Source organism: Pecten maximus, chromosome 12, assembly GCF_902652985.1.
Source record: "Pecten maximus chromosome 12, xPecMax1.1, whole genome shotgun sequence".
In the NCBI taxonomy this organism is placed as follows: domain Eukaryota; kingdom Metazoa; phylum Mollusca; class Bivalvia; order Pectinida; family Pectinidae; genus Pecten; species Pecten maximus.
This window is the reverse complement of record NC_047026.1, coordinates 33,316,300-33,337,897: the sequence shown is the minus strand read 5'-3', so window position 1 is coordinate 33,337,897 and position 21,598 is coordinate 33,316,300. Positions and strand designations below refer to the sequence as shown.

Sequence of the window (21,598 nt, the reverse complement as noted above, 5' to 3'; positions counted from 1 at the left end):
CTTAGACCAAACCTGATACTTTATTCCAATCCAATATTTTTTATCGGGCATTATCTCGAGATCCCTGGCTGTTTTCGAGACACTCTGGTGTGTCGTCAGCAACACCAGGGAACCACCGTTAAACCTTTTGCAGTGCACATGCGCGTCATCCCATGTCTTGAATGTCGTGAACAGTTTGTAACATCTGTGTTGAGTAAGTGTCCATCCTTGTTAACACACTGTATCTATGGAGACAAGGACATTCAATTACTGATAACACACTGTATCTGTGGTGACAGGGACATTCAATTACTGATAACATACTGTATCTGTGGAGACAAGGACATTCAATTACTGATAACACACTGTATCTGTGGAGACAAGGACATTCAATTACTGATAACACACTGTATCTATGGAGACAAGGACATTCAATTACTGATAACACACTGTATCTGTTGACACAAGGACATTCAATTACTGATAACACACTGTATCTGTGGAGACAAGGACATTCAATTACTGATAACACACTGTATCTATGGAGACAAGGACATTCAATTACTGATAACACACTGTATCTGTGGAGACAAGGACATTCAATTACTGATAACACACTGTATCTGTTGAGACAAGGACATTCAATTACTGATAACACCCTGTATCTGTGGAGACAAGGACATTCAATTACTGATAACACACTGTATATATGGAGACAAGGACATTCAATTACTGATAACACACTGTATCTGTTGACACAAGGACATTCAATTACTGATAACACACTGTATCTGTGGAGACAAGGACATTCAATTACTGATAACACACTGTATCTGTGGAGACAAGGACATTCAATTACTGATAACACACTGTATCTGTGGAGACAAGGACATTCAATTACTGATAACACACTGTATCTGTGGAGACAAGGACATTCAATTACTGATAACACACTGTATCTGTGGAGACAAGGACATTCAATTTCTGATAACACACTGTATCTATGGAGACAAGGACATTCAATTACTGATAACACACTGTATATGTGGAGACGAGGACATTCAATTACTGATAACACACTGTATCTATGGAGACAAGGACATTCAATTACTGATAATACACTGTATCTATGGAGACAAGGACATTCAATTACTGATAACACACTGTATCTGTGGAGACAAGGACATTCAATCACGGATACGTGTTTACATACACATAATTGTTTTGTTAAACGCTAGGTAAAAAACGTGTTGCCATTTTGATACATATCTGCGCGCTGATATTCCGTTAGAGCGATTTTGAGATTCTTAACAAACACATTAGTTGGCAATGGCTTATTGTAAACGATAAGGCCGCAATCGTTTGTTATCTTTGTTAAGGTATATAACAAAACACGTTTCATCGTCATTAGACGGTAAACCAGTGTCATGTGAATTACTGGTCTTTATTGGATCTAGATTACAAGAATGTGGTTGTTGAAATTCTCAAGTAAGATGATGTTTAGAGGATCGTTATATTGATTTAAGTGTTCAATTTGATATTGTCATTTTACGGTTTAATGACTATCCGTCATAAAAAAAGAATCACGCTTTGCTTTAAAACTGAATATTAAATCTCAACGTATTGTATTTGTGATACATATATAAACCAACACATATTATGTGGTAAACCTCATTATGTCGAAAATCTGATAAAAAAGGAATACAATGGTATTGTATAGATAAGACTATTTGTATGTATATATTATTTGTCCACAGGTCACACTAAGTTAGGTTTAGATATAACGCATTTGTATATAACTACCGTTAGTGTTAGCAAGTCTGTATAACATGAACCTCACAATCAAAGTTACGACGTAAAATAAAAGTGTTCAGGTCTTATATCAATATAATGCTAATTGGATGTCTCGATAAATTAACAACTGATTACTATTATTATTAAATTTGTTGTTTTCAAAACCAGTTTGCATGATCACTAGTATAGGTTTTTGTAACTGAATATCAATAAAAGATAATGAAAGCAGAAACACATAAAACTTACCTTGACTGTGAATAGCATTACACACCATCATAGCCGCTGACAGTCCTGTCAATAGCAAACACCCTACAAATATAAAGAAGCACTATATCCAGATTGAAATAAAAGTCGATATCAGTAGTACAATGAAATTCTCATTGTATTTTTTCAGCACCAAAAATCTAGTATTTGACAGGACTGAATTGCATTCCTATTTGATCGAGCGGTTGCTGTATTGTGTAATTTTGACTGTTTGATTGTAAATTTCTTGATATTTATTCCTTCTAACCACTTTGTAAGTCGAGTGATTGAGTTATATCTCCTGTAAATTCCTAAACCAGTAAGAAATAAACATAGAGATTAATTTGACCAAATATATAGCAGATATGTTCCTTAAAAACAGTTTGAAAAGTGCTCTTTTCGATGACTACCAGACTGAAATTTTCTTCGTTGAAATATTTGCGCATTGATTTCCTACATTAAAATGCCATTAACTGATTGTATAAGTGTTGCGTTTGATTTTGTTAAATGATTAATTTACAGTTGTTACTATTTTCCCATATTCATGCTGTGTTTTCGCAATAATAAGCTTCTAACATTTTCTTAAATAGATAAATAAATAAGATTATTTTAGATAATCGCTTTCTTTATAAATCATAAGAAATGCCGATTTATTATCAGTTCATTTAAAAGGAAAAATAAATGGCAGACAAGAAACTGATACTGAAGTTATTCAGCAGTGAATATAGACAAATTATATATATATAACAAACTTGTTTTTAATGGCCAATTAAACGAGTTTCGATTTAGCATATACCTGATTTGTCTAAAAAAAAATAATTTGGCCTGTCTGGGGATTTCGTTGTGGCTATATATTTATACAGTATACATACTTTGAACAGAAGTTGATGATATGTTTAAGGGTTCATTTAACAAAATTCATACGCATATGATAGAAATCATTTACCTACCATTATGACGGATCCCACAATCCATAAAGATACGAATTAAAATTAAAATTTGAAGAACAAAGTTAACACGATGTAATTCCTTCATAACCACATCACCAGTAATGTGTCGATTTACATGTAGTTCCACATAATCTGATATGCGCACACGCCTACTTATATTATTTCACCTTTGACATGCTTTGTCATCTTAAATTTTATAAAGAAGATATATGGAAATTGCATTTCATCCTAAAGGGATTCGATTGAAAGTTGTAACATGTTAAGGAGATGATATTGTTGACTGTTTAGGGTGCCAATAAAGTCAATACTCTAACAGTAAATTTTCCCCAGTGTGTATTGTTCGAATATTAATTCATATTTTAAAGTTGTATTTAAATATGTAGTTCCCCAATCACGTTATCAACCACACCTTTGGCCTGGCTGGTATTCCCGAAGACAATTGAAACTGCCACTATTTCTGTGTCTGATCTGATACTGTCAGCGTCTAGTGATACCTGTGTAAGTACCTGTTTATAGCATTATGCCGTGTAATCCAATTATGAATTGAGTAATCAAGTATGAAAGGCCTCTCCAATTCTGTAGCTTTCGGCACTTAAATGATAAAAACTTATACATATAAATAATAATTTAAATGTTTTTTGTTTTTGTTTTTTCTCCCATAGGTAAGACAGAGAGAACATATAGATGTTCATGAATAATTCTTAATAAACTTATCTATACGTTGACACTGCTGGTGGACTTTACTCCCCTTAGGTTTGTCATAACCAGTATGTTACGTTTTAATTGATTTTAATCGTGAGATTGTTCATGATATACACATATACTTAACTGTCTTTTGAAATGAAATATTAAAAGTTACTGCTCATCAAATGATGGGACTATTGTAACTCCCTAGTCGGATTTTGATATTTCTTTCGACCAGTTTTAGTTTCCACAGTCGCCTCCAGGGTATGCACATATTGGGCGTTCAGCATCACTTATGCAATGCTTTTTCATCAGTACAGCTCTGCTGTACCAAACCCAAACCAAGCACGAATAACTGTTTTAAAATATCGTCCCATGTGCCTTCGATGTACATATTTGAATTTGATCTTAAATCACAGAACAAAAATCCATGTCATAATAGATGTTTTTGATGTTGTGCTTCAGATGTTCCCTAAATGAGAAATCAACTCTTACACCCACATGAACACGAGGGCTGATTGATATGTGGTGAGCCTCATATTGAAGGATTTCAATTTTGCCGGACATATTGTATTTTATCTTCAAATAACCCCCTTTAGTGTCTATACACTTTTGCAAGAGGTGTTTAAGGGCCTCAATGCCACTTTTATAGAATTCCTTTTCTTGGCTGGTAAGACAGTCATCCACTGCATATATGACGTCATCATCGGACTGAAAGTCGGTGCCTGAAATAGTTGTTTTCAGTTTCGGAAATGGATGAAAGTCTGCTGGAGCGAGATCAGGCGAATAAGGAGGATGCTCAACAATTTAAAGCCTTAATCGTGAATGGCAGCCATGGCAATGACATACTTGTGAACAGGAGCATTGTCCTGATGGAATAACACATATGTAGGGAGCTTTCTGCGGCGCTTAAGTTTGATATTTTCCTGTAACTGCTTGAGAAGTTAAGCATAGTACGTGCCCTTGATTGTCCATTTTGGAGATAATCTATCAACAGAAAACCATCTGCATCCAGAAAACCGAGGCCATAACTTTCCCAGCTGATGGAACAGTCTTTGACTTGAGCCTGTGTTTTTCCATTATTTCGATTGTTGTTTACCTCTGGGGTAAAATTATGGACCATGCTGTTTTATCAATAGTGACAAATCTCTGAAGAAATATGGCAGGATCTTCATCATAAAGCTTAAGACTAGCGCGCGATAATGTGCGACTGGTGTGGATCTGATCAATTTTCAGAAGTCTTGGTACCCATCGGGCCGAAAACTTTCTCATTGCAAGATCCTCGGTCAGAATGGAACGTACTCTTTCCTGTAAAATACCAACTCTACTTACTATATATCTGTCTGTGACTCGTCTGTCATTAATACAAATATCATGAACTTTATTGACCATTCCTGGGGTTGCAACATTGACAGGTCTTCCAGGAAGGAAGTCATCCTCGAAGCTCTGACGGCCGCGCTTTAATTCCGCCACCCAGCTTTTCACTGTAGCATATGAAGGGGATTATTTCCCTTGTGTTGTTACCATGTCTTTATTGATATCCTTAAAGGTGCTACACCTCCGACAAATAGTATATTTTATCAATTTAAAACACGAATGGACTCGTATGTATTTTTCTCCAGCAATACAAGTTACACACTTTACATTATTACCACCCTCATATTGAATGCATACTGATTGCGCGTGCGCCGAAAACAGAAACCAAATGGCGAAGCGAGGAAGGCCACATGTGTTAACCTAACTTCTCCAGAAAGAAGACCGCACAAATTAGATTTTTCGCAACGGATAATATTGAAATGTTTATCTTGTTTTTATTTTCTGTTTGCATTATAACCTCGGCATTTAAAATGTGTTGTTATGAAAGGCAAAAGGCAATATATAGTTGCCCCAGCTGAATCTAAACAAAAAAGAAAGTAAGTCCATCATATTTGTTTTCTTCTGTATGTGAATCTCCCCAGGAATGCTTCTTGGCTTCATTACGACAATTGTTGACGTTATAAATTGCTTTTTCTATTGGCAGGTCTTAAATAGGCATACAATGTACATGTATGGACTAAATGTCATTTATTGGCAAAATAATAACAATTTATTACACTCTGTTGGAGGTGTAGCATCTTTAAGTGTTAAACCTTCTGTATGCAAATATTGGATCACTGCTCTTTCATCGATTTTGCAAAAGCCTTTAGAGTGCTACCTCGTCTATATAAACTAACAAAAAGAACATCTTTGAGTATCTCAATCAATATGAGGCTCACAGCATATCAATCATCCCTCTTGTCTTTGCATTCACTAAATATGTCATTTATTATGTATAACTCTCTACAAGGGATTCTACAAAGACACATACTATATCAACACTTTTCGAAACAATGGTGATTTAGATACAGTGGAGCAAAAACCAATTCAACTACATCATACAGCTATTTTGTCCTTCTATAGGAGTCGCCATTGATGTTATGGGGACCTAAAGTGTTGATGATACGAGGTGACCAAATATAATAGGATAAGAATTATGAAGTGTGTATGAAAATGAAATTGCATACGATACGATTCCTATGCTTGTGAAAAATTGTTATTTGTGACCATTGTCCGAGCTGTTTCATCGCTGTCGTAAGGGATGCTGATTATCGTCTGGTACTATTGTTGGGTTTTTTTTTTTGCGTTCTTTTAACAGCCAGGGCCATTTAAGGACGTGTCTGGTTTGGGAGGTGGAGGAAAGCCGGAGCACCCGGAGAAAGCCTACCGACCTACGATCAGTACCAGGCAACTGTTCCTCGTTGGTTTCGAACTCCCGACCCAGAGGTGGAGGGGAGTGATAAAGTGTCGGGACACCATAACCACTCGGCCAGCGCGGCCCTGTTTGGTACAAAAACAAGCTTCCGGATTATGTATATTTATTCCTGTAGATTTTGTTAAAGAACAACAGTAAATTGTTTTTTTCTACTGCATTCTATTTCTGAAAAATGAAGGTACTAAAGATTCAAATTTTAAATCGGTCACATGGCCGATTTTTCCAATATTGGCCAAGATTTTTGGGCCTTCCGACCCGAAGGGTTTTAATCAATACAAGATGAACTGATACAAATAAGATACCCTATACTTGGACCCCAATTAAGTCACATCATAGTAGATAAAGAACACAAAATATCTGCATTAAACCAGACCATAGTTTTAACTCGAAATCAACAAATTCCGTGCTTAAAAAATAACCAAAAAAGGATACTGTAGAAAAGTACAAGATTTAGGTCAATTTTAGGTTAAGTGACACTCTCAAACTGAGAACTAGGGTGGCTAAATCAATGTAATCGCAATATGTTTGACACAGCTTACAAAAACACCTAAGGCACCCAAAAATACTATAACGAAAAGATTATAAATTTATTGACCTCGGTTAGATTAAAACAAGAAATTGTCAACCTGAGAGCGGTATCACCTTTTTTAGGTTAACAATTCCTTGTACATGTATAAACATTTAAGAATGTTAATAACTGTTTTGCATCACATTTTTCGCAATGTAAATATGAATTTAATACAATAAGAAATTCAGATCAATAATCATCATATTTATTAGAAAATGTGCAATCGAATAAAATAATAACGAACACCAGAATAGTTTAGGATATACATGTACATGGCATTACTTTAAACCTATCCATTAACCCTTACCTATATATCAAGACCACTCGAGTAAATACCACATTCTTCAGCTCCACTCAAAAGGCTACAGCCCAAACGGCATACAGCTACGGTATCTACGACTTATACTGTCAAATTTTACGTATTTTTGTTTCGCTAAATAATGCCGGAATAACTTTCCTACATGACCTTGGGGATTTTGCTGTGTTGATATTGATAATTACATTAATAATTTGTAGATTGGTGTCAAGAAATACAATATATTTTCGTATATCACAAACATTATTATTTTATTGTATTATGCCAAAACCTGGTCTGACAGAGGGAATTCACACGATTCACATGGTTCAGGGGAGCTTTTAAAACCCCAAATTTACATTTATTTGACAAGAATAATAAGAAGTTTACGTAATGTTCACTGATTTCAAAATTCCACGACATCGTCGATATACATACAGTTACGTATTACTCAGCGTTACAGTCAACTAGTAGCTGATGTCATTCAGTTTTTGTGGTGGTTGCTGTCGACTAAAATCCGCTTCTACTACATTCAAGTTTCAGGTGCAATACACTCGTTTGAAAATAATAATAATCAAAATCAACCACATATGGAGAAGAGACTTTCTGAACAATCCACACTGGCTAAACCTGTCAGTGTCAACATGACGCAATGTCCATGACTGGGGTCAGGGTGGTCTGGAGCCCAGAGTGTGTTGTCCATCACTTCCCCTCCGTCACTGTACTTCCAATCAGGTGACGCATACATCCCGGACACAAACAATTGGTTGTTGGCTTGCACTGGAATATAGCATCGTCTTTAACTTAGTGTGAAATGCGAGTGAAAAAGGGTATCTGACAAAGGAGACGTAGGTAAAAAGGTTGTTGACTTATGTTGCAAATATTCAACAAGCCCTTGCTACGTTATATATATATCTATATATTGTTATAAATAAAAAAGTTCTGAGTTTTCTAAAGCGTGCTTAAGACATGGGATAAATACAGGTCACACAACCAGTGGCTGTTGTTTGTATATGGCATTTCTTTTACTCGAGTTAGTTATTTTCCCAATGTTTGGAATCTTTGGAAAAATAACGAGAATGAAATAATACCATATACAAATACCAGAGAAATGAGAAAAAAATACCTGATTTTTGATAACGTATGTTCTTTCACAATATAAGGTGGGTGATAACGATATCACCAAAAGTGAAATACCGCTAATTATTATGCAAAACTGACAATTTTGGAAATAATGTGTAGATATTACAATTTACAATTAATCATGACAAATAATCAGCTGGCAAGTTTATTATTCTCAAAGCGATAATTTGATAGAAACCTACATCAAAAATGAATTATCATAAAAAAATGACGAATTACTTTTCGTGTGTTTTCTTTTCCGCGACTCTGTGAAGCGGCTTTCAAGTGTTAGCCAATCAAAATGTATTGGACCATGTGATTTAAACATGGTCCTGGTCAAATGCCGCCGTGTCAACCAATCAAAAAGCATTTACAGTTGGGGTATAGAATATTTGTTATTAAACACCTGCAATGATGATAAGTGCATGCCATAGGAGATGAATAGCATCCATCTATTGTGGCAAATGTTCTTCTACATAAATGGGTGATACTGGAGTAAGTGTATATGACGTAGTTGGAATCTTACGTAGAATATCATTTCCAGTGATGATGTTCTGTAGACTCGACATTTGTGGTTGAGAAGTCACCTTGATCAATTGGGAGTAGTATTGACCACAGAGATCAGCAGCGCCGACTTGGTCAAGGCTTTGTTCATTTATCTTGTAAAGAGCAAGTCTGTTCGGGAATTCTCGGAATCCAAGAGATGTGAAAATGCCTTCAAAAGACAAGATGATACATGGAAACGTTTGGGAATATATTCCTTTATATAAACGGAAACCAAATAATCACATCCTGTAAACATACTTAAGTAACTCAACTCGTGAAATCTGAAAATATTTGTTGCATTTAGACATGATTAAGACATGCATAAACACGAACAAAATGTTGTAGTAGATATCAAATACCTTTGTTTACATAAAATTGTTTTAATGCTGAATTTGCCGAATATTGGGCTGTGAATCCTACTGTTACATCCCGACAAATCGTCTGGTTTTTGTCAAATGTGAACGCACGGCACGATTCTTTCTGATGGCACATTTTCCCGCATTCCAACAAAGATCGAGTATTTCCGTTTAACACTGGGTATTGCTCAAGATCTACTGGGACCAACATTTGTGTCTTTTCATAATGTTCCGACGCTATGTCTGGAATAATAAGAACAAAACAATGTCATTTTTTTCGCAATTACACTTGATATAGGATATGTATATACATATATTGCAGGTCTATTGATGATAAGAAACAATTTGGCATAAATGCGGTGATAATGAATTAATCTTTTCATCTACATTGACCGTATCTGCCATATTTGGACTGGAGGGTAATTCAATGACGAATGCATGTATACATTTATTATAATCATTAACAATAACCTATCTTTAACATAAGTGACTATTTGATATAACATATTATTCTCAGTTATTGACTTGGCTGGTGATTTACACTTTTCCCGAATGTTGTAACATCCACTGACGTCAAAGCGGAGACTGACAAATTCGTTCCAGCTCCTAGGATTGATACGAAGATACACAGCTCTGATACTGGGAACGAGGGCGGACTTAACAACGGTGTTCCTGTCACTATTTCCGGAAATAACTGAAACAAAAATTACAAATGAATAAAACAATTCACATCAATGAAACACCATATTTTTCCAACGATAGAACAACAAAAAATAAGTTGAACCTGGCTGTGAACTGGGAAACTTTACATTTATCGAGACACGGTCATTATTTGAGAAAATATATAGGTATATAAATGATTTTTCTCTTTACAATTTGTCATCGTTTTATTGATTTAACATTGAAAACTAATGATGTGTGTAATTTGACATTGAAAACTGATTATTTGTTATTTGACATTGAAATTTGATGATTGTGATTTGAAATTGAAAACTGATGATATGTGATTTGACATTGATGATATATGATTTGTCATTAAAAACTGATCATGTGTAATTTGACATTGAAAACTGATAATGTGTGATTTAACATTGAAATATGATGATTGTGATTTGAAATCCAAAACTGACAATATGTGATTTTGACATTAAAAACTGACGATGCGTGATTTGACAGTGTAAACTGATAATGTGTAATTTGACATTGAAAGCCGATAATGTGTGATAACTAATTAGACAATGAAAACTGATAATGTGTGATTTCAAATTGAAAACTGAGAATGTGTAATTTGACATTAAAATCTGATGATGTGTGATTCGACATTGAAATCTGAATTATGGTGAGTGATTTGATGTCAAAACGCAGACAGACAAATTCGTTAAAGGCTCCAATGATTGATACGGCAATAGACATTGGAAAACTGAATGATGTGAAGTGACGTGCTAAATACAACATTAATATGTCAGCCAAGAAGTAAAATTATTGCATAATTTCAGTCGTGACTATACAAATTGCCAAAACAAATCAACAAATGGATATGTCTGACATTATGTGCTTCGTTATATACTTTGTTCTGTACTTAATCCCTAATAATTTAATTTTGTATGAAACACGCATTTTCATTGGCTGAAATAATTTTGTTATACCTCCATAACAAAATTTTTGACGTTGCGAAATGTAACATTATTTTTGATTGGCTGATAACGTTGCGTAATAATTTATCACAGAAGAGAGTTCACCAAAGAAAGTAAAATATCTTGGTGTGTAAAAGACGAAATTAAATTATAAGAATTAACATTAATTATTTTTTCTGTTATACAGTCATAACATAAACAAACTGGAGTGTACTCTCTTCATAAACCGCGAAGAATTTTAATGTTAATGTTAATTCTTATAATTTAATTTCGTTAACTAAATAATATTAATACATAATATAAAATAATAAATAGTTTACTGCTGATTGTTACACGCCGTGGTTGAGCTAATACCCCGAAGCAGGCCCGACTAGGGAAACCATGCTATATTAGCCCAGTCAAACAACTATACAGTACTATGTGGTGACTTACTATGGGGGTTTGGCTTTGTGATGTCACACTGATCCACACTACACCGTCTATGCTGTATAATATGTAATAGGACTTAACAAACTGGAAGTGACCATAATTGTTTCGTCCCTGGAGTAAGATAGCAGTAATATCTCTTTCTCCTGGGAACTCTACCTGAAATGCATAACATGTATATTTTGCAAAGGTGAATGCGTAGCATAACATACAATCTAAATAACGGAAAACGGCATACGGCCGTTACATCCCAGACAAGTAAACAACATCATCTTCAATTTTCTTAGTTATTGAATAATCATTAGTTATGTGGCTTAGTAAATACCACTCAAATCATTGGAAAAGTCATTTCTATTTTGAAATAAAATGTGTTTTAAAGTCTGGGAAAGTGATACATTTTGTTTCATATCATATAATATTGAAGATGCTACATGTACCTATACCATCTTGTTGTTGACTAGGTGTGTGCGTCCATACACCATATACAAAGTTAAATCAATTTGAGTAAAGTACCCACCAAGTGATGTCAAATCTCCTTACTGAACATCACTCTTGTTTGAATCTATGCTTTCAAAACCAAACTGAAAACAGGTTTCTCACAACGTAAGGTAGCAATCAATCGTTGGGATGTAAAGAATGTAGAACCTGAACAAATGAAGACCCTTTTACAATGTAGGCGAAAGCGAAACAAACACAACATCTTCACACCAAGACAGATTAATGTCTAAGAGACATCAACTTTTTACATTTATGCTTACCAACCTAACGAGCATGCTTCATAATATTTGTTCTAAGTATTGACAAGATGTTGCCATAGATGTGCAAAAAGTAGAAAGTCTTGAACAGAAATTAGCGAAACACAGATATAACCTTGTCCTCACATTAAGATGTTGGGACTTAAACAATAACACCTTGAGTTTTAACATTGGGCGTCCGGTAAATAACATCCATGTTAGAAGTATCACAAAGCACAGCAGGTTTTGGTGAGGGATAGAATACGACAAGGAAAGAATACGGATTGTGGGGAGAACAAAAATACTCAGCGCTACACTTACGGGTGATTTAATCTGGCGGTTCCGCGTTCGAGTCCCAGTCGGGTCGTTACATTAACAACCAGCAATGTAACAAAGGATGATTATGTGCTCTTAAAAGTTCAGCGTGGACCAATCTATTATTATATACCAGCAGACAAATGAAAGGCGACAGTCGCCATGGACATAGACGATTATGAGTGTAGAGTCGTACTCACGCTCCAGAACAACTGAACAAATGAAAAACTTAACACCAACAAACGCAAAAATTCAAAAGGCGCCTCTAAGCTATCCTGTCTGGACTTAAAAATCCCACATTCCAGTCGATTATCCGACAGGAACCGATCACATTCTCGTACACATACATGTAGCACCGAAGTGAATTTTAAAGATAACTGGTCTTTTGTCTGATGAAGGTGACAGAGTTGTCACCGAAACGTGGCGCTTTATTTATACACGTTAAACTAAACATATCACTGCCATGTTGTTGACTTCAACTAAAAGATTACTTAGATCCTTTGATGTACACGAATCAACAGTTTTGGGGTCGCCATGTGTTAAGATTAACTGGATTTGTATGACTAGTTTCTCTGTAATCTTCGAAAGAAGTTCATCGTCTAAGTAATTGGTCAGTTTTTCCCTCCCACTCGTGCACCTTCGTTTCTGCAACGGCATTTTCCTGTGGTGCATAGAGGGAACGTAACCTCCGGAATAAAGGGACGAAAGAGAGGAGAGGTTCTAGGCAGTTAGTCATTGACAAAAAATAGATATGGTGGAGGTTCTTTGATGGTGTGGAGCGAAAGAGGACTGAGTAGAAGGCATGTAAATTTGATCTAATTTATAAACAGTCAAAGGGATGTATTTCTTATCAGTACAATTTCGTAAAAAAAAAAAACAGAACACATATGCCCCTGTCTTCGTGTATGACCGAAACCCGTGTTGTAGGTTGCTTTTCTAATGTCATCGTTCTGTGGTATCTAGGCAATCAAAGCCATCAGGCAGTCTCTCATTCTCAATTGGAAGTCAATATATCAATTATTATTGCTACGTGAGCGACATTATGTAGATGTTTATGAGACGTTTTTGTAGTTAAAAGTAATATTAACCTGTATGTACTGATTGACATCATTAGCACCCGCAACCCACGACCACACCGTAGGCAAATATAGCCTGGCATTCGTAGGACCGTGATACAGTGGGTCGTTATCAAAATTGCTAGAGGACGTCAGTTTTGCATCATCTACACCATCCAGTCCAGATACCAAGTAATCCGAACACACAGTCTTGTCTGAAAAGCAGCAACAAAATTAGAATAAACACTGTATGATTATATACTATTAACTTGTAGAAAGAAATCAGTCACATATACATACAACATATAACGAGAATTCGGGAGTGTACTGTACATAGCTCTTATTGAAACACAAAATAAAGGTTTACAATTAACAGCTACTGTGGTTGGGTTTTTCTGTGTATATTGTTTTTATTATATATTTTTAACTATTTTTACATCCATTAAATATTACCGTAACAATGTGTATTATGCATTATCGTGGTGTAAGTGTTTGTGTCATTCAAAACAAACTGTAAAGTCATTACATTACTTCTAATATCTGATTATTATTCTCATAACTCGTTTATCTTTATCAATTAAATATCGGAGTCGAGCTTACACTTCACACAGGGATAGCTCATTAATTTGCAATCAGGTAAGTGGAATCTATCGATTCAATAGATATAGGTGGGGGCGATTTCAAATAAAAAAATCACTTTTTGACATAATAGAGAACATCGGAGAACGAACTTTTACAAAATCTTACTTTATTATATGTATCAAAAGGCGACTTGCTCTTAGAAAGTGTTTCTCCGGTATGCTGGTAATGAATAACTTAAAAAAAAAAGCGTAATTGATGAAATATTTTAATCTTCACATTAGCTAGATTATTCCATCCAGGGAGTCCGTTTAGCTCATATGGTAGAGCCGCCGCTTATCAATCTGATGGTTTCGGAGCTCAAATCATTCTTCTTTGTTTTGTTTTACCTCTGACTACCATTTGAGTGTTCTTGGTCTTATCTAAAATATATTCGTTGTAAAAAAAATAAAAAATAAAAAATAAATATAATGTTAAAAAACACAAATAATAATAATTATTATATTCCTAAAAACCAATAATCAATAACAGAATCGACATATTACTTAATATCTTCAAAAAACAAACAAACAAAACCAAAAACAAATAAACAAACACAAACAACAGCAATAAAGTTATTGTGCCGAAAACTGGTTCAATTGTTTGGTTTTTAATGGTCCATAATTTATTTATATCATGTATTGTATTGATATACAATGAGCTAAATATATGTCATATAACATGTTTATTTCAGACAACAGATACCATTGTTTGTTGACGTCAATGTACAATATCAAACTACGCCCGTCTAGCGAGGGGGCCTTATTGTGAGGTGATTAAATCGATAACAACTTAATTTATAATATCCTAACCGCTAACTATGTATTTTAATCTTATTACTTTCAACCTATTGACTGCATGCATAACACGATCAAATACAATGATTTATTTACAATAAACCAATTATATTCCCACAAGCTAAAATTGTTTTCATGTATCTATATGAATTCCTGACTTAGGCCACGCAGAGCGATTGTTTACGCTTAAAATACAGATAAAGTATCACCTGACCTACATTTTGTATTGTCTGTCTCATAGTACCAAATTAGGTCGACATGGTTCATCGGTGCGCTGTGCGTTGTCAACGGTTATGAAAACATGTAGTTAGTCATTCTAATTAGCGTAAAAATAAGAAATAGATAACTATACTAACTACATATTTTTAATTTCCCCAATACTAACGTACCGGATAACCATATTTTGAAATGAAATAAGATGGGCTCCATGTCATTTTTTTTTGTTTTTTTTTTGATTCGGGAAAGACCTCATCAAAAATTACTAGCAGCCAGATTTAGCAAACTAACGGTCTTATTTGAAAAGAATGTTAAGGTTAAATTATGTTCAATGCATTTGCATGTCATGCAAAAAATAGATTTTCTTGTTGAGGTTTTAACGTATTTTACCCTTGCAGGAGCGAGAAAAAATAAAATAGTTTCAGAGCTGAAAATGAGGCATGCTATATAGTCTACAACATGTTAACAGCGGAAGGCTCTTTAAGTGTCTCTTGCCCAATTTTGGATTTCCGTCCTCGTTTTCTACTTAGGTGGGAGTAACGAGAGACTAACATATTGGTAACTTATCTTGGCACCCTCAATTGTTTGCGGATAGCTAATCATGAACAGAATAAGTGTATTCACAATAATTGTTGTAGAAAACAATGCATTCTAACTACAATGGTAACAGTAGAAACAAGTCAGTAGAAGTCTTACAACGAGCAAAGCACTAAAATATATATGTTAACAGTAGACATGATGCCATGCTACAAAACGTTAGAGTTTTATCTGATATTTTTATCTTTCCTTTTTTACTCTTATTTTTTCTCATTGATTTTTTTTTCTAATAATTCATACCCGTATTATATTGTGTTTCGCAGTAACCTAACCCGTAAAGGATATTAACTACTGTCGAACCCCGTGATCCGAAGTAACTGAAGACAAAAGACATCGAAGCCTGAGTATTTGATGAAACCGAGTATACTTTATCATTTTAACGGTCGGAACTGAATTTGTATATCCAGTAAAGCCATGTCTTCGAGTTATAAGGGTTCATAATAATAAAGTTTGACTGTATGCAAAATATCTATACGAAATGTTTTAGAAAGTAGAAAATTCTGTAACAACAGTCGCGTTTTCTTCAGCGATCAGTAAACATGAAGAATGATTCTGACTTATTTTAATACATCCAAGAAAATCGGTACTGTATCAGAATGTGAAGCATTTACTTACAACATTTATGGATTTATTTACTCACATACTTTTCTATTGTTTAGTATATCAAACATCGTTAAGACTTATCTAAATTTTTTGTCGAGGGATATCCAATTTTTAATAAATATCTTATATTTAAGTGCATAAAAATGATAGCATTGCAAAACTGTATGATGATTATCTCAAACACAGGCCAATATTGCCAAGTGGCCATAATGTAGAACGAATAGCCTTTTTGTATCATTGAATAACAGGCGACACAATTGTTGAGTACGTTTCGCAATACAAAATGGAGCTACTGGCAAATGAGCAATATATGACTACAACCTCTTTAACTATATTTTATATAAATGTTCCGATTGACAATATAGAATTACGATCATTATTCACTTAGCACATGTTCTTCTTAATCACAACCCTTGGCATCATATCTATGGATTGTACAAAAACATCATCTTAACAAAAACCCTATGTTTAGAAGATATATTCTGATTGTCTTCAAGTTTATAGTTAAAAAGGAACCAAACCAGATGATTAAAACAGTACACTGTATAATAGATATTAGTTATTAGTTAATACAGCACTCTATGTGATTGTAATCAGTAAAAGAGTAATTATATCATTAAACAACATTGAACATTGATTGAAGCATTGTTAACGTATACAATGTGTTTATCTAAACCATCGCTAACTGCAAAGAAACCAATCGTTCTTTTAAATGTGTTCTTTTGCAACATGAAATACATAATATCCAAAATTGTAATAGTCAGGAATGACAGTTGTACCTGGTTTTAGTTGTTCTAACTGGACTCGATAAAACACCTGATCAAGAATTGTACGGTTTCCCAAGAATTACAGAAGAGATAAAAAGCTGTAAGTAAAATCACATAAATTTACCTGTTAACGTGACAAAGATTTACATACACAAGATCAGAAAACCAACATAAATCCATTCCGCAGTTGTCACACCCATCCTTTCTACATCCACCTCAAAGCTGACTCCACACGGAGTATAATTCTAATGATGAATGCAACTGAGACAGGATTGGTTGAATTTCCCGTGTACATTTGATACCAGTGAACGATCGATATATCAAAACTCATGTGTCAATTTTGAAAACAATAGATTGCATTCATAACACGATCAAATACAATGATTTATTTACAATAAACCAATTATATTCCCACAAGCTAAAATTGTTTTTATGTATCTATATGAATTCCTGACTTAGGCCACGCATAGCGATTGTCTACGCTTAAAATACAGATAAAGTATCACCTGACCTACATTTTGTATTGTCTGTCTCATAGTACCAAATTAGGTCGACATGGTTCATCGGTGCGCTGTGCGTTGTCAACGGTTATGAAAACATGTAGTTAGTCATTCTAGTTAGCGTAAAAATAAGAAATAGATAACTATACTAACTACATATTTTTAATTTCCCCAATACTAACGTACCGGATAACCATATTTTGAAATGAAATAAGATGGGCTCCATGTCAATTTTTTTTTTTTTTTTTTTGATTCGGGAAAGACCTCATCAAAAATTACTAGCAGCCAGATTTAGCAAACTAACGGTCTTATTTGAAAAGAATGTTAAGGTTAAATTATGTTCAATGCATTTGCATGTCATGCAAAAAATAGATTTTCTTGTTGAGGTTTTAACGTATTTTATCCTTGCAGGAGCGAGAAAAAATAAAATAGTTTCAGAGCTGAAAATGAGGCACGCTATATAGTCTACAACATGTTAACAGCGGAAGGCTCTTTAAGTGTCTCTTGCCCAATTTTGGATTTCCGTCCTCGTTTTCTACTTAAATGGGAGTAACGAGAGACTAACATATTGGTAACTTATCTTGGCATGCTCAATTGTTTGCGGATAGCTAATCATGAACAGAATAAGTGCATTCACAATAATTGTTGTAGAAAACAATGCATTCTTACTACAATGGTAACAGTAGAAACAAGTTAGTAGAAGTCTTACAACGAGCAAAGCACTAAAATATGTATGTTAACAGTAGACATGATGCCATGCTACAAAACGTTAGAGTTTTATCTGATATTTTTATCTTTCCTTTTTTACTCTTATTTTTTCTCATTGATTTTTTTTCTAATAATTCATACCCGTATTATATTGTGTTTCGCAGTAACCTAACCTTAAAGGATATTAACTACTGTCGAACCCCGTGATCCGAAGTAACTGAAGACAAGAGACATCGAAGCCTGAGTATTTGATGAAACCGAGTATACTTTATCATTTTAACGGTCGGAACTGAATTTGTATATCCAGTAAAGCCATGTCTTCGAGTTATAAGGGTTTAAAATAATATAGTTTGACTGTATGCAAAATATCTATACGAAATGTTTTAGAAAGTAGAAAATTCTGTAACAACAGTCGCGTTTTCTTCAGCGATCATTAACATGAAGAATGATTCTGACTTATTTTAATACATCCAAGAAAATCGGTACTGTTTCAGAATGTGAAGCATTTACTTACAACATTTATGGATTTATTTACTCACATACTTTTCTATTGTTTAGTATATCAAACATCGTTAAGACTTATCTAAATTTTTTGTCGAGGGATATCCAATTTTTAATAAATATCTTATATTTAAGTGCATAAAAATGATAGCATTGCAAAACTGTATGATGATTATCTCAAACACAGGCCAATATTGCCAAGTGGCCATAATGTAGAACGAATAGCCTTTTTGTATCATTGAATAACAGGCGACACAATTGTTGAGTACGTTTCGCAATACAAAATGGAGCTACTGGCAAATGAGCAATATATGACTACAACCTCTTTAACTATATTTTATATAAATGTTCCGATTGACAATATAGAATTACGATCATTATTCACTTAGCACATGTTCTTCTTAATCACAACCCTTGGCATCATATCTATGGATTGTACAAAAACATCATCTTAACAAAAACCCTATGTTTAGAAGATATATTCTGATTGTCTTCAAGTTTATAGTTAAAAAGGAACCAAACCAGATGATTAAAACAGTACACTGTATAATAGATATTAGTTATTAGTTAATACAGCACTCTATGTGATTGTAATCAGTAAAAGAGTAATTATATCATTAAACAACATTGAACATTGATTGAAGCATTGTTAACGTATACAATGTGTTTATCTAAACCATCGCTAACTGCAAAGAAACCAATCGTTCTTTTAAATGTGTTCTTTTGCAACATGAAATACATAATATCCAAAATTGTAATAGTCAGGAATGACAGTTGTACCTGGTTTTAGTTGTTCTAACTGGACTCGATAAAACACCTGATCAAGAATTGTACGGTTTCCCAAGAATTACAGAAGAGATAAAAAGCTGTAAGTAAAATCACATAAATTTACCTGTTAACGTGACAAAGATTTGCATACACAAGATCAGAAAACCAACATAAATCCATTCCGCAGTTGTCACACCCATCCTTTCTACATCCACCTCAAAGCTGACTCCACACGGAGTATAATTCTAATGATGAATGCAACTGAGACAGGATTGGTTGAATTTCCCGTGTACATTTGATACCAGTGAACGATCGATATATCAAAACTCATGTGTCAATTTTGAAAACAATAGATTGCATTCATAACACGATCAAATACAATGATTTATTTACAATAAACCAATTATATTCCCACAAGCTAAAATTGTTTTTATGTATCTATATGAATTCCTGACTTAGGCCACGCATAGCGATTGTCTACGCTTAAAATACAGATAAAGTATCACCTGACCTACATTTTGTATTGTCTGTCTCATAGTACCAAATTAGGTCGACATGGTTCATCGGTGCGCTGTGCGTTGTCAACGGTTATGAAAACATGTAGTTAGTCATTCTAGTTAGCGTAAAAATAAGAAATAGATAACTATACTAACTACATATTTTTAATTTCCCCAATACTAACGTACCGGATAACCATATTTTGAAATGAAATAAGATGGGCTCCATGTCAATTTTTTTTTTTTTTTTTTGATTCGGGAAAGACCTCATCAAAAATTACTAGCAGCCAGATTTAGCAAACTAACGGTCTTATTTGAAAAGAATGTTAAGGTTAAATTATGTTCAATGCATTTGCATGTCATGCAAAAAATAGATTTTCTTGTTGAGGTTTTAACGTATTTTATCCTTGCAGGAGCGAGAAAAAATAAAATAGTTTCAGAGCTGAAAATGAGGCACGCTATATAGTCTACAACATGTTAACAGCGGAAGGCTCTTTAAGTGTCTCTTGCCCAATTTTGGATTTCCGTCCTCGTTTTCTACTTAAGTGGGAGTAACGAGAGACTAACATATTGGTAACTTATCTTGGCATGCTCAATTGTTTGCGGATAGCTAATCATGAACAGAATAAGTGCATTCACAATAATTGTTGTAGAAAACAATGCATTCTTACTACAATGGTAACAGTAGAAACAAGTTAGTGGAAGTCTTACAACGAGAAAAGCACTAAAATATGTATGTTAACAGTAGACATGATGCCATGCTACAAAACGTTAGAGTTTTATCTGATATTTTTATCTTTCCTTTTTTACTCTTATTTTTTCTCATTGATTTTTTTTCTAATAATTCATACCCGTATTATATTGTGTTTCGCAGTAACCTAACCTTAAAGGATATTAACTACTGTCGAACCCCGTGATCCGAAGTAACTGAAGACAAGAGACATCGAAGCCTGAGTATTTGCTGAAACCGAGTATACTTTATCATTTTAACGGTCGGAACTGAATTTGTATATCCAGTAAAGCCATGTCTTCGAGTTATAAGGGTTTAAAATAATATAGTTTGACTGTATGCAAAATATCTATACGAAATGTTTTAGAAAGTAGAAAATTCTGTAACAACAGTCGCGTTTTCTTCAGCGATCATTAACATGAAGAATGATTCTGACTTATTTTAATACATCCAAGAAAATCGGTACTGTTTCAGAATGTGAAGCATTTACTTACAACATTTATGGATTTATTTACTCACATACTTTTCTATTGTTTAGTATATCAAACATCGTTAAGACTTATCTAAATTTTTTGTCGAGGGATATCCAATTTTTAATAAATATCTTATATTTAAGTGCATAAAAATGATAGCATTGCAAAACTGTATGATGATTATCTCAAACACAGGCCAATATTGCCAAGTGGCCATAATGTAGAACGAATAGCCTTTTTGTATCATTGAATAACAGGCGACACAATTGTTGAGTACGTTTCGCAATACAAAATGGAGCTACTGGCAAATGAGCAATATATGACTACAGCC

The 21,598-nt window shown here is 34.1% G+C and overlaps 1 protein-coding gene and 1 long non-coding RNA gene across 2 annotated transcripts; both read right to left on the bottom strand.

The window, feature by feature from the left end:
* Positions 1-2,072, bottom strand: LOC117339298. The gene is made up of 2 exons (XR_004535161.1): positions 2,020-2,072; positions 1-224 (listed from the first exon to the last, which is right to left on the bottom strand). It is a non-coding gene; the product is annotated as an uncharacterized LOC117339298 (long non-coding RNA).
* A 5,128-nt stretch (positions 2,073-7,200) lies between these two features.
* On the bottom strand, positions 7,201-13,094 carry LOC117339003. The gene is made up of 5 exons (XM_033900368.1): positions 12,929-13,094; positions 9,870-10,022; positions 9,332-9,571; positions 8,953-9,141; positions 7,201-8,084 (listed from the first exon to the last, which is right to left on the bottom strand). The coding sequence occupies exons 1-5, from the start codon at positions 13,092-13,094 to the stop codon at positions 7,885-7,887; spliced, it is 948 nt and encodes a 315-aa protein (XP_033756259.1). The 3' UTR covers positions 7,201-7,884.
* Between the last annotated feature and the right edge of the window lie 8,504 nt (positions 13,095-21,598).

Bases quoted from the DNA above. Each gene is read 5' to 3' on its own strand.
- LOC117339003 (XM_033900368.1), bottom strand. From the start codon at position 13,094: ATGCCGTTGCAGAAACGAAGGTGCACGAGTGGGAGGGAAAAACTGACC. The intron at 10,023-12,928 runs GTAATCTTTTAG...TTTTTGTTTCAG, and splicing joins GTGTACATCAAAGGATCTAA to TTATTTCCGGAAATAGTGAC. The intron at 9,142-9,331 runs GTATTTGATATC...TGTCTTTTGAAG, and splicing joins ACAATTTTATGTAAACAAAG to GCATTTTCACATCTCTTGGA.